This window comes from Perissodus microlepis, chromosome 20, assembly GCF_051167445.1.
Source record: "Perissodus microlepis isolate ML-2025 ecotype Zambia chromosome 20, ASM5116744v1, whole genome shotgun sequence".
Taxonomy (NCBI): Eukaryota; Metazoa; Chordata; class Actinopteri; order Cichliformes; family Cichlidae; genus Perissodus; species Perissodus microlepis.
The window spans coordinates 16,072,984-16,086,886 of NC_140480.1; the positions used below are offsets into that span (position 1 = coordinate 16,072,984).

General features: G+C 39.3%; 1 protein-coding gene across 1 annotated transcript in view; it reads left to right on the forward strand.

The window, feature by feature from the left end:
• The window catches only part of sdcbp2 (syndecan binding protein (syntenin) 2), a 29,449-nt gene that overhangs the window by 4,567 nt on the left and 10,979 nt on the right, over positions 1–13,903 (forward strand). Inside the window, exons 2-3 of the mRNA XM_084918036.1 lie at positions 8,396–8,447; positions 9,232–9,328. Of these exons, the coding sequence (XP_084774162.1) occupies positions 8,397–8,447; positions 9,232–9,328 (148 nt within the window). The 5' untranslated portion in view covers position 8,396. The remainder of the gene's footprint in view (positions 1–8,395; positions 8,448–9,231; positions 9,329–13,903) is intronic.

A 13,903-nucleotide genomic window follows, 5' to 3' on the forward strand; every position in this document is an offset into this window, starting at 1 on the left:
AACATGTTCCATTTGTAATGCTCTCTGCTTTTCCTGCTTTTCATGTATGAAGTCTGCAGATTGTTATTTGGAAACTAAACAACAGCAAAACATCACAAGCTGAAAAGCTTAATTGTTGTGTAGTGTACACCTCAACACAATGTGGGGCAAAGAAGTTTTATTTTCAAAAAAGGATATCTGTGCTTTTCCTTAGTGTTCAGATACAGTGGCCATATTCAGTAAAACTGATTTACTTCCACCTTCCACACTTCTTTTTTACTGCTCACCTTTTCCAGCTACTAATGATAAACTATTGATTAAAAAGAGATAGTTTATGAAGTTTGCAGTATAGATCCATGATTACGTTTGCCCTCATGCAACTGGGGCTGAACCAGTGTGGGAGGGGTTTTGTGGACCAAGAATAAAATATGAAGTGAAACTAAGGTAAATATGAGGATATGGATTTTGTATGGAAACCAGGCTTTGCTATTGCTGTGGTATTGACATTTCACAGAAGAGGGGCCTGAAAACTGAAGGCTCTGCCTCCCATTCTACTTTTAAATACTCTAGGAACAACAAGTAGGCCTGCAGAGCGAGAGCGAAGTGCTCTAATAGGGTGATATGGTACTACAAGGTCATTAAGATAAGATGGGGCCTGATTATTTAAGACCTTGTATGTGAGGAGCAGGATTTTGAATTCAATTCTGGACTTAACAGGAAGCCAATGAAGGGAAGCCAAAACAGGAGAAATATGCTCTCTCCTTCTAGTCCCTGTCAGTACTCTTGCTGCAGCATTTTGGATTAGCTGAAGGCTTTTCAGTGAGTTTTTTGGACATCCTGATAATAATGAATTACAGTAGTCCAGCCTGGAAGTAATAAATGCATGAACTAGTTTTTCAGCGTCACTCTGAGACAGGATATTTCTAATTTTAGAGATGTTGCGCAAATGGAAGAAAGCAGTCTTACATATTTGTTTAATATGTGCGTTGAAGGACATGTCCTGGTCAAAAATGACTCCAAGGTTCCTCACAGCGTTACTGGAGGCCAAGGTAATGCCATCCAGAGTATGAATCTGGTTAGATACCATATTTCTAAGATTTTCAGGGCCGGGTACAATAACCTCAGTTTTATCTGAATTAAGAAGCAGAAAGTTAGCGGCCATCCAGGTCTTTATGTCTTTAAGACATTCCTGCAGTTTAACTAATTGGTGTGTGTTATCTGGCTTCATGGACAGATAGAGCTGGGTGTCATCTGCATAGCAGTGAAAATGTATGCTATGTCTTCTAATGATGCTGCCTAAGGGAAGCATGTATAATGTAAACAGAATTGGTCCTAGCACTGAACCCTGTGGAACTCCATAATTAACCTCAGTGTGTGAAGAGGACTCTCCATTTACATGCACAAATTGGAGTCTATTAGATAGATATGATACAAACCACTGCAGTGCAGTACCTGTAATACCTACAGCATGTTCTAATCGCTCTAATAGGATATTATGGTCAACAGTATCGAACGCTGCACTGAGGTCTAGCAGGACAAGCACAGAGATGAGTCCACTGTCAGAGGCCATAAGAAGATCATTTGTAACCTTCACTAAAGCTGTTTCTGTGCTGTGATAAGCTCTGAAACCTGACTGAAACTCTTCAAATAAACCATTCCTCTGCAGATGATCTGTTAGCTGTTTGACAACTACTCTTTCAAGGATTTTTGATATGAAAGGAAGGTTGGAGATTGGCCTATAATTAGCTAAGACTGCTGGGTCTAGAGATGGCTTTTTGAGTAAAGGTTTAACCACAGCCAGCTTGAAGGCCTGTGGTACATAGCCGACCATTAGAGATAGGTTGATCATATTTAAGATCGAAGAATTAATCAATGGCAGGACTTCTTTGAGCAGTTTTGTAGGAATGGGGTCTAAAAGACACGTTGATGGTTTGGAGGAAGTAATTATTGAAGTTAACTCAGAAAGATCAATTGGAGAAAAAGAGTCTAACTTAACATCAATGGTACTAAGAGTAGCTGTAGATAAATATTACATCTGTGGGATGATTACTGGTAATTTTTTCTCTAATGATAAAAATTTTATTTGTGAAGAAGTTCATGAAGTCATTACTAGTTAACGTTAAAGGGATGGTTGGCTCAACAGAGCTCTGACTGTTTGTCAGCCTGGCTACAGTGCTGAAGAGAAACCTGGGGTTGTTCTTATTTTCTTCAATCAGTGATGAATAGTAAGATGTTCTGGCTTTGCGGAGGGCTTTCTTATAAAGCAGCAAACTATTTCTCCAGGCTAAATGATGATCCTCTAAATTTGTGACACGCCATTTCCTCTCCAGATTACGAGTCATCTGCTTTAGGGTACGTGTTTGAGAATTATACCACGGAGTCAGGTACTTCTGATTAGAGACCTTAGTTTTCACTGGAGCTACAGTATCCAGAGTCGTACGTAGTGAGGAGGTGAAATTATTAACAAGATAATCGACCTCTGTTGGGGTAGCGTTCAGATAGCTGCTCTGCTCTGTGTTGGTACAGGGCATTGAAGATGATAACAGTGGGTGGATTATATTCTTAAACTTAGTTACAGCGCTTTCAGAAAGACATCTACTTTGATAAAATCTACTCTCCACTGCTGTGTAATCAATTATTGTAAATGTAAATGTTATCAGGAAATGATCAGACAGGAGAGGGTTTTCAGGAAACACTGTTAAATGTTCAGTTTCTATGCCATATGTTAAAACAAGATCTAGAGTGTGATTAAAGTGGTGGGTGGGTTCTTTTATATTTTGAGAGAAGCCAATTGAGTCTAATAACAGACTAAATGCCATGTTGAGGCTGTCATTTTTAGCATCTACATGGATGTTAAAATCACCCACAATAATTATTTTATTTGAGCTCAGAACTAAATTAGATATAAAGTCTGAGAAATCAGACAGAAACTCTGTGTAAGGCCCAGGTGGACGATAGATGATAACAAGTAAGACTGGTTTCTGAGTTTCACAGCTGGGGTGGACAATGTTAAGCATCAGGCTTTCAAATGAATTAAAAGTCTGTCTTGGTCTTTCATTAATTAATAGGCTGGTGTGAAAAATTGCTGCCACACCGCCCCCTCGGCCTGTGCTTCGAGGTTTCTGGTAGTTAGAATGACTCGGGGGTGTTGATTCATTTAAACTAACATAATCATCCTGCTGCAACCAGGTTTCTGTAAGGCAGAGTAAATCAATTTGTTGGTCAATTATTAAGTCATGTACTAACAGAGACTTGGAGGAGAGAGACCTAATATTTAATAATCCACATTTCACTGTTTTACTCTTTGGTTCAGATGTGGATACTGTACTGTTCTTTCTTTGTAATTGTTTATGTTTAAGTTGTTTGTTGCTGGTTTTTAGTTTGTTTTTTGTCTTTTTGGAAGCTAACACAGTCTCTATGGAGATGGGTTTTTGGGGGGGTAGCAGGAGGAGAGAAGCTGCAGAGAGGCGTGTAAGACTGCAACTCTGCTTCCTGGTCCCAACTCTGGATAGTCATATTTTGGGGGGTTTAATAAATTTGTCCATATTTCTAGAAATGAGAGCTGCTCCATCCAAAGTGGGATGGATGCCGTCTCTCCTAACAAGACCAGGTTTCCTCCAGAAGGTTTGCCAATTATCTATGAAGCCCACATCGTTTCTGGGACACCACTCAGACAGCCAGCAATTTAAGGAGAACATGCGGCTAAACATGTCACTCCTGGTCTGATTGGGGAGGGGACCAGAGAAAACTACAGAATCCGACATTGTTTTAGCAAAGTTGCACATCGATTCAATATTGATTTTAGTGACCTCCGATTGGCGTAACCGGGTGTCATTACTGCCGACGTGAATTATGATTTTACTGAATTTACGTTTACCCTTAGCCAGCAGTTTTAAATTTCCTTCAATGTCGCCTGCTCTGGCCCCTGGAAGACAATTGACTATGGTTGCCGGTGTCTCTAGCTTCACATGTCTGAGAACAGAATCACCAATTACCAGAGTTTGACCCCCGGCGGGTGTGTCACCGAGTGGGGAAAAACGGTTAGACACATGAACGGGTTGGTGGTGTACCTGGGGCTTCTGTTTAGGACTATGCTTCCTCCTCCTCACCGTGACCCAGCCGCCCTTGTTGCAGAGTTCTCTGGGTTATTTAAAGAATGCAAGACCAACAAAGGTGGGGTTTTCCAGGGTCAGAATGGGCTGCTGAGCAGTGACCATAAATAGAATTAGTGAATATACAGTTCCAGCAGTGAGTCTGTCACAAATTCCAATTAAGAAATCTCGTTAGCAGATTGTTTTTATTACAGAATGAATGATTGGTTTTGGATAAAATCTCTTTGAGAAAAATTGTGCCTAACAAGAAAAGTAGATTATGATGTTAATATTATTAAGAAGAAGATATAAAACTGTTTTCAGGAAAAATAGCAATTAAAGTTAGCTATTATTTATAAAACCAGTTTTGCAAGAAACATTGGGACAGATGTTCAGGTTTTAACTTATACAAGTATCTTTTGCTTTTAGGATGCTATGATCAGGGGTGCACATAAGTTGTCCGCACGTGTGCATGCACTGTCAAAATAAAAGATGCGCACCAGATAAGAAGTTGCAACGCGTGTTTGCGTACATAAGATTTTCTGGAGGAGGACAGACATGATGGGAATATGCCGCATATTCTGCACCACATCTCTGCGTTCATCATTTGTTTGAAGCCAGCTCACCTCCTGCAACCACTTTTCCGAGAATATGCGCTTCTTTTGCGGTTCGGACTCCTTCTGACATTTCTTTGGAGGTGGAGGAACACCAAAATAATCGCTTAAAGGAGCTTGCTTCTTCGACATCTTTAAGAGTTCTAAACAAATGTCTGTCCTCCCCTGGCTATGACAGTAAACTGAAAAGAATGGGTCAAAAATGGAGTCTGGTTGATATACGGTGAAGGTCACCACTTACTTCAATAATGATAATAATAATTGTCAATAGAAAATTGTACTTAGTAGTCAGTATAATCTTTTAATAATATAAGTTTACATATGGTAGTGATAGGATGTGCGATCCTTAATAGTCTGCAAAGGCTTTGTATGCATTCCAGAGTGCTCTGGCATTCACACCCACATCCTGGGAGCATGGGAAAGGTTGTACCTTCTTTTATTGTTTTACGGTAGGATAAACGTAGCTATGTCAGTTTTAGTCTAAGTGCCTTTTTTACATATAGATGAACTGTTGGATTTTCCAGACCAGCAGGTTTAGGGAAGTCGTTTATGGGGTCACACTCTGACACACACGCACACACACACAGACATATACACCTCCACATTCCAATGTAAGGAACAAACACCCACTGATGTATAAATAAAGACCAGGGCAGTCTCAGAGCTGCGAGTCTCAGAGCTCTCACTCTCAGTGCGAGTGCTCTGTACTGCCCTTGCATGCAAGTAAAACTGTGTGTTTCTCCTCTCTGATTCTCAGCTGAAGAAGTGTTTTAGAATACATCTCTTGACAATAATAATAATAATAATAATAATAATAATAATAATAATAATAACAATACATTTTATTTAAGAAAGCGCTTTTCAAAACACTCAAGGACACTGTACACAAGCAATAACAACAACAAACATAACAATTTACAAAATAATAAGGATAAAACGTTGAGCAAATAGATAAAATAAATTAAAGTAACAGGAAACTCTTGAGAATCCGTTTTGTGACAATGTCCTGGTGAGATGAATCAGCATGGGAACCCAAAGAAACCTGCTGGTTTGAAGCCAGGACCTGAGTCAACATGCTACCTGAGCATGTTACCAGAGGATGCTATGGTTTATTTTACATAAACTTTGGACAACCAACTTTTTTTTTTACATAAGGTGTTGTCCTGTAGAAGCATCCATGAACTTTCTGTTGTGTCAGATTACCAGGCACCAGAGTACAGGAAAATATGAGCATTATTGTATAACAAAGCAAATGAGCGAGCAGGTTCTACAGTAACATACACCAGATGCAGACATGCTTCCTTGTAATGCGTAACCATGCCACTGCATGTCTTAGCCTGTTCTGCTGGACTGTTGACTGTCTACTACCTCTCATTTCCTCTTCCTGTTGCACCCAGCTGTTTGTTTGTGTTCATGATAATGTCTTCTGGCCTGAATTTTGTTTAGACTAAAACCGCAAAGGAGTCCAGGTTGCATTATAATGGTTTTTGCCATTGTAGGATGCTGAGAGCTAATACTCTCTGCTTATGTGTTTCTCCATAAGTTTTTTTTCCTCCACCTGTGTTGACTCAATGTTATGTTGTGTGGCAAGCCGCCTGTGCTCTGTACAACTCATTTATATTTACAGACCTGAGTGTTATTCAGTGCAATGTTGTTGAACCTTAGCAGAGACCTTCATCATTACCACAGTTTAAAGGAGATGATTAAAAGACTTTCTTATATATTGTCCTACTTTTGTGCACTGTACACATTCTACCAAAATACCTTGTGTCATGTCTACTTTGTCCAGACTACGTCATTTACGGTAATGTGAGTTAAAAGTCAGCACACACATGTGCACACCTTCATTCATCCAGTGTTAAAACAAGACTGAAGAAGATAACTGTGTCCCTAGGTGACACACATTGGAATAAGTGACCTTGTTTTTTTCTATGGTCCTTTACATATATTGACAGTGCCTGTGTGTTCACCTGGCCATTCGTTGCCAGGTTCTTCATTTCTGGAGCTTTGCTGCTAATGTTAAACTATGGAAAACTGTTCCATGTACTGTCTGGACAAAAGGTCACCTTATCTTGGATTTATTCACCGCCTAACACAGATTTAGAAACACAGATTTAGAAATAGCCAAATGCTATTTCTAAATCTGTGTTAATGTGCTTACGGTTTGGCAATATGATAATACAAAGTGTGAGGTTGCTAAACAGTTATTTTCTGAGGGTGAAGAAAATGTATTTGATTTGATTTATTTCATCTCGATATACAGCGACAGTTGAATTAGTTGCTAGAAGAAGTCTTTAAAACATGTAAAAAGCTCACTGAGTGTGCCGAGGTGGAGACCAACCACAAGATGAGGGACTCAATGGAAAAGCAGCTGGTTATTAGAGCAGGGCGATATGACCAAAAATATTTATCACGATATACATTTGAAAATTTGCGATAATGATATAACTGACGATATAATTGACACTAGACAAAATACTTTATAACTCCACAACTTTATTAGTGCAAAAAAACCCCATCAACGTATTTTCACTTAAACAAGCAGCTGTTTTTTTTGTGCATTAAAGCTATATAAAAATTTAACAGTGCAAATGTAAATTCCTTGCTGACAGTTTAACCAAAAGGCATTTCCAGTGGAAATTGGCTGACATATCCTCAGCATAACCATGCATAATATCCACAAAACTTAAAAAGAGGTTATACACACACAATACGGTAATTGAAGCACAGTACGTATCACTCCGCGACGCTCCTGCCTACGATAGCCGTAATGCTCCGACAATCCATCAAGCGGTGCGGGTTTGTAGCTTAGCAACGTCGTACTGAAACATTTGACAGATTTTCGAGCGCCGTGTACCACATAAAATTATTTCGAGGTCAGTAAACACAACCAGAATTCATACATAAGGCACACAGGATTATAAGGGGCACTGTCGATTTTCAGAAAAATCAAAGGATTGATTTTAAGTGTGCCGTATTTTCCAAAAAACACGGTAATAACGACGGCCCGCTAGCATGCTCTACCAAAAATAGTGCTTTGTTGTGTATCTGACGGACAAAAGCTAAACCAGTTCCACACCACTGAAGTTGCAGCATTTTTACAAACCAATTCTGCTTCATCCGTTTCATTCAACGATCCGCTTTCGCTCTTCTCATTTTCCGTTGCTGCCATGCTTTTTCCACCATGTGTGTATGAAAACAAAGGCACTGCACATGTGTGTTTTACCCATATTCTATCGCGATATTTCATTTTCTTATCGTTGCCCAACATTATAATGGTATTACCGTGAACGGTATGATATGGCCCACACTTACTGGTTATTATGCAATTATTTACTATTTTATGTGCTTCTAACTATCTGTAGTGTTGTTTTAGTTCATTATTTTAGAAAGCATGGATTTTGCTCCTATTGCCCATGCACACACACATGCCATGTTGCCCCAGAAAGTTGCCAGAAATACAGTTTTACTCAGTGGTGAAGTGCACAAGAGCAGAGTTTCTTACTTTGGCTTTCTGAGTGTTTGACTGTGTTGCATCATTCACTCTTAATCTGTGTTATAACTCTTTGTTTCAAACACTAGCATCGAAATTACATTAGAGAGTTGTAATGGATAACATGAAGACAGTTTTCGTCTGGAGCTGGTGATGCTTATCTGGTTGGGTTGTTATCTTGTTATTTCCACTCACAGTTGTTTGTGTTATCTCCACAGCATGTCCCTGTACCCATCACTCGAGGACCTTAAGGTCGACAAGGTCATCAAGGTAAGGGTTTTGAAGTGAATCTATATTAAATGTGGTGCTGGCTTTGTAAGTAACAGGTCATGTAAAATATACAAATATGTTCCCAATGTGGTTTTCATTTTCAAAATGAGAAGTCTTACTGATGTTGTAGAGCCTCTTTGGAAACTCACTTTAGTCACCATAGCTTCTAAAGCAGTGAATGGGACCTTTTTGGAGGTAATTTAATAAAATGGTTTGTAAAACTTGTCCCTCCTCAGGAGGTTTGGATATTCACCAACCTTTAACCTATCCTTTGTGCCTCTGACTTTAATTTAACTCGGTACTTGAATCAGAGAGAACAGAAAACATAATAATAAACATATAACACTCACATGGCATCGCAATCACTGAGTGCTAAATAACTTTGTGATATCAGCATCAAACCTGCCTGCCACAGAAGATGTTCAGGGCAGTGTAAAGGTTTAAGAACCCCTGGTCAAAATTTCTGTTAAGGTTGTTGAAAATGGTATAAGCCTTAAAATTAATAATTCTTTTTAACTTTTTTAAGTTAGCAGGAATAGCAGAGGTCAAGCTGAGCTGTATAGCCCAGTAATACCACATTAAGTTTGAACATTGTAAGAAATCAGGAAATTAACTACTTACAGTAATGGAAATTTTTGCACTCCAAAGCCATTGATATTTGTTGTAAGCAAAGAAATCCTTCAGTCAGTCTCCTTACCAGCAGTAAAATACTTATGTATTGGTTTGAGCCCAGTTATCTCTAATTCAGTATTTAAAAATCACTGTGTGTTTGATTGCTTTTTAGGCCCAGGCCCAGTTCGCCCAGACTACCACACCCATGCCAGCCATCACTGAGGGAACCTACCAGCCCCAGGCTGCCACTGCTGGGATGCCAGGATCAAGTGAGTGTCACTTACACTGTTAAAAATCTTTAGAAAGTGTTTTTGTTTTGTCACCTAAAAACCTTCACCACCACCTTTTTTTCTTTGTCTTTTGGTTTCTCTTTCTCTTGTTTCTGTTGCTTGGTGTTTGTGTCTCTGTGTGGGGGGCCTGTGTTTCGGAGCTTTTAGTTAAGAACTTTGCAGTTGTATAAGAGGAAGATAAAGGACTGGGATTGGTGTTAGAAGTTATTTAGGAAAATAACTAGAGTAAAGGGGCCTCACACATTCTATTATTTGTCTTTTTGTGACTTGTTTCTGTTTTGTTGTGCATTTGTTTTTGTTTCTCTGTGTTTTTGTCTGGATGTAAGCCTGAACTGTGCAGTGGGTTGGATTTAGATGGAAGCAAGGCGAGAGAAATGACGACCCCACAAAAGATTAAAAGTGGGCAAAAGGGCCTTTGGAGATTAGAGAAAACCACTTATTTTCACTCCCCCTTATCCCATTCTCCCACTCATTCAATTTCTTCTTTCTCTGCTTGGATGCAAAGTCCTGTGGGCTTTTCCGTCTTTTGTTTTTACCTCAGCATAGCTGTCTATGAGTCACCATGGAGACTGGCTCTGGCAGTTGTGGTGGGACAGGGCATGAAGGGAAAAGGGAGAGGAGGAGGCGGAGTTGAAAAGGAGGGAGGAAGAGGAGGAGGTGAAAAGGGGCAGTATGATCGACATAAGCCTAGTTGGATATACTCATTTTGTTCAATAACAATATCAGGGTGTCTTTGTCATTTCGATTGAACAAACTGAACAGAAACAGTTCAGTTTAATGTAGTTTTATTACTATACCGCGGAATGACAACAATTCCCTGAAGGTTTTTTATATTCTAAGGAAAAGACCGTACAATAATAGCCAGAAACCCCCAACAATCAGATGACCTCTTTTGAGCTAGCATATTTATATTAATAGTAATTAATATTAGTAATAACTAATATTAAATGAGAATGAAAAGAGGTGAGTGAAGAAAAAGTGCTCAGTGCATCATGGGAAGCCCTAAACAGCCTAGGCCTATTGCAGCATAACTGCAGGGTTCAGGGTCACCTGATCCAACCCTAACTATGTGCTTTAGCAAAAAGGAAAGTTTTAAGACTAATCTTAAAGGTAGGGAAGGTGTCTGTCTCCCAAATCCAGATTGGAAGCTGATTCCACAGAAGAGGAGTCTGAAAGCTGAAGGCTCTGCCTCCCATTCTACTCTTCAAATAACCAAGTAACAGACTGATTATTTTTCAAGCGCTTATATGTGAAGAGACAGATTTTAAATTCGATTCTGAATTTAATAGGATGCTCTCTCTTTCTAGTCCCTATCCCTATTACAGTAGTCAATCCTAGATGTTATAAATGCATAGAATAGTTTTTCAGCTTCTCTCTAAGACAGGAGATTTCTAGTTCTAGTAAAACAGGACATCCTTCATCCTCATCCTAATCATCCCTGGGAGTGTGGAGATTTGAATTCAGGTCCTTGTCTACAGAGCTCACAGGTTGTTACTGTTGATACTTCACCCCAGTAGTCTTTGCTTTGCTTTGCTAATTTGAGAGGACAACGGAACATCATTGAATAAAAAAGGAGAAATCATTCCTAATACTTGCCCGTGTGGGAGCATGTGAAGCAGGCATGTGTGGGAGAGGTGAACCAAAGAGATAAAATAAGAGAGCATAGGAAGATAGACCAGGAAAGCAGAGAGGACAGGCCAACTGTTATGACAAAGTATTCTCATTTTCTGATATAACAGAGCACATTCAGTGATTTTAATTAGGACCTATTGTAGGATTGCACTTTGAATTAGCATATTTTGTTGTTTGCTTAAGGCTTGACCAACGAGTTGTGGGTGCTTCTCTGTCTCTATGCTTCTCTTCCATACCATGATCAGACCTGTCATTTATTAGTGTGCCTTGGGGGATTTCTGAGTGTGTAGGTGGAGTGTATATTTTATTAAAATGGCATATTCAAATCATGTTAAAATAAGAATACGATACTAAGATTTTGTCTCAGTGATGTATTAATAGATCAGAATCATTAAACTACTCCCTCCTGCTGTCCTGTCATACTCTCTGGTGCGCTCAACATATACCACCTATCTAGGGCTGCCACGATTAGTCGACTAGTCACGATTACGTCGACTATCAAAATCGTCGACGACTAATTTAATAGTCGACGCATCGTTTGAAGCTTTGTAAGATCACAAAAGACGCAGGAATAAGTAGTAGGATTTAAGAGTGTAATAACGGACTGAAACAGAAGATGGCAGCACTGCATGTACAAGGATGCCAGCTGCCGTTAAACCCCGAAGAAGAAGAAGTAGCTCTGTCCCAGAATTTATAGCGCAGCCCAGCTCAGTTTCCAACAATGGCGGCAGCTAGTTAGTTTTAATGTTACTCTTATTATTCTTTCTGGGTCACAAAATAAACGTTTAACATATTTTCAGGCGAGAATGTAGCTGTGTAAACCTCAAATATCTGCTCAGTTTATCAAGACACCACATATTTTCAAAAGCGCTCCGACGTTTTCAGAGACGTCTGTTACCCACTAGCTCGATAGCTAGCCGGGGCAAGGCTCACTAGAGTCGTGAGAACACCGGACTCCCGGCTTCAAACCCACCACCGTCTTTCGCTACTCAGGTTAAACATATATAAGTCACTTAGATAACTTAAATATTTTATTGTTTGGCTTTTTTTAGTATTTTATTTGTTCCTGAGTAAATCGGTTTGGCTGAGATCAAAGTTATAGTTTTTACACAGCTGAATAAACGTCAGGCAGACAGTGTGAGATGCTCCAGAATTTACTCCGGTGTCCCGTTATATGTTAGATATCAAGGAGCAGACGGCTGAGTTTATTAAACTTCACCTAAACAATCTGCAAATTTCATTAAAATTTAATAAACTATCATCTTGTCTTTATTTTTAGTTAGCACCTTAAACACTTAAAGCTGTAAGCTAATGATAGTTATATAAGAGCAGATGCTGCTGGTGCAATAAGCTGTAGTTTTACGTCCAATGGATGCATGATCTGATTAGTCGACTAATCGCAAAATTAATCGGTGACTAGTCGACTATCAAAATAATCGTTTGTAGCAGCCCTACACCTATCTACTGCTTAGTTTGTTTCATTTCCACTTTTGTCCTCAGAAAACCGACCTCACTGGTTTTCAAAAAAGTTTCTGTGATTATAAAACAGGAAGTCAGAATCCAATAGCAACAACCTTTGACAGAAAAGGTAAAAAAAAGCAATGAGTTCCTGTCAGACCTTCCTGATAAATTATGGGGTCAAACACAACTGGTCACATACCATTATTTAAAAGAAAAAAGCCACTTGCCCCACACAGGCAGTACAGTTTAAATCTCTTTAATCACTTCCTTATTGAAGCTGTAGCTTTTCTGGTAACTGTGGGTAACATGTCAGCAGTGAGTAAATTACTTCAAGAATTACACCACCAGCTACCAGTTGTTCATTATTTTCCTGTTTAATCTACTAATAATTTTAGCTACAGAACAGGTAGACATATGACTTAATTTGCTGGCAATCCATTCTGGGTGTGGTTGCATGTAGGGCTGCCACAAACGATTATTTTGATAGTCGACTAGTCACCGATTATTTTTGCGATTAGTCGACTAATCAGATCATGCGTCCACTGGACGTAAAACTACAGCTTATTGCACCAGCAGCATCTGCTCTTATATAACTATCATTAGCTTACAGCTTTAAGTGTTTAAGGTATGCGCTAACTAAAAATAAAGACAAGATGACAGTTTGTTAAATTTTAATGAAATTTGCAGGTTGTTTTGGTGAAGTTTAATAAACTCCTTGCTATCTAAAATATAACAGGACACCGGAGTATATTCTCGAGCATCTCACACTTCTGATAATCAGTTGTCTGCTTGACGTTTATTCAGCTGTGTAAAAACTATAACTTTAATCTCAGCCAAACCGATTTACTCAGGAACAAATAAAATACTAAAAAAAGGCCAAACAATAACATTTTTAAGTTATCTAAGTGACTTATATATGTTTAACCTGAGTAGCGAAAGACAGCGGTGGGTTTGAAAACGATTTGCCGGGAGTCCGGTGTTCTCACGACTCTAGTGAGCCTTGCCCCCGGCTAGGGTAACAGACGCCTCCGAAAACGCCGGAGCGCTTTTGAAAATATGTGGTGTCTTGATAAACTAAGCAGATATTTGAGGTTTACACAGCTACATTCTCGCCTGAAAATATGTTAAACGTTTATTTTGTGACCCAGAAAGAATAATAAGAGTAATATTAAAACTAACTAGCTGCCGTCATTGTTGTAAACTGAGCTGGGCTGCGCTATGAATTCTGGGACACAGCTTCTTCTTCTTCGGGGTTTAACGGCAGCTGGCATCCTTGTACATGCAGTGCTGCCATCTTCTGTTTCAGTCCGTTATTACACTCTTAAATCCTACTACTTATTCCTGCGTCTTTTGGGATCTTACAAAGCTTCAAACGACGCGTCGACTGTTAAATTAGTCGTCGACGATTTTGATAGTCGACGTAATCGTGACTAGTCGACTAATCGTGGCAGCCCTAGTTGC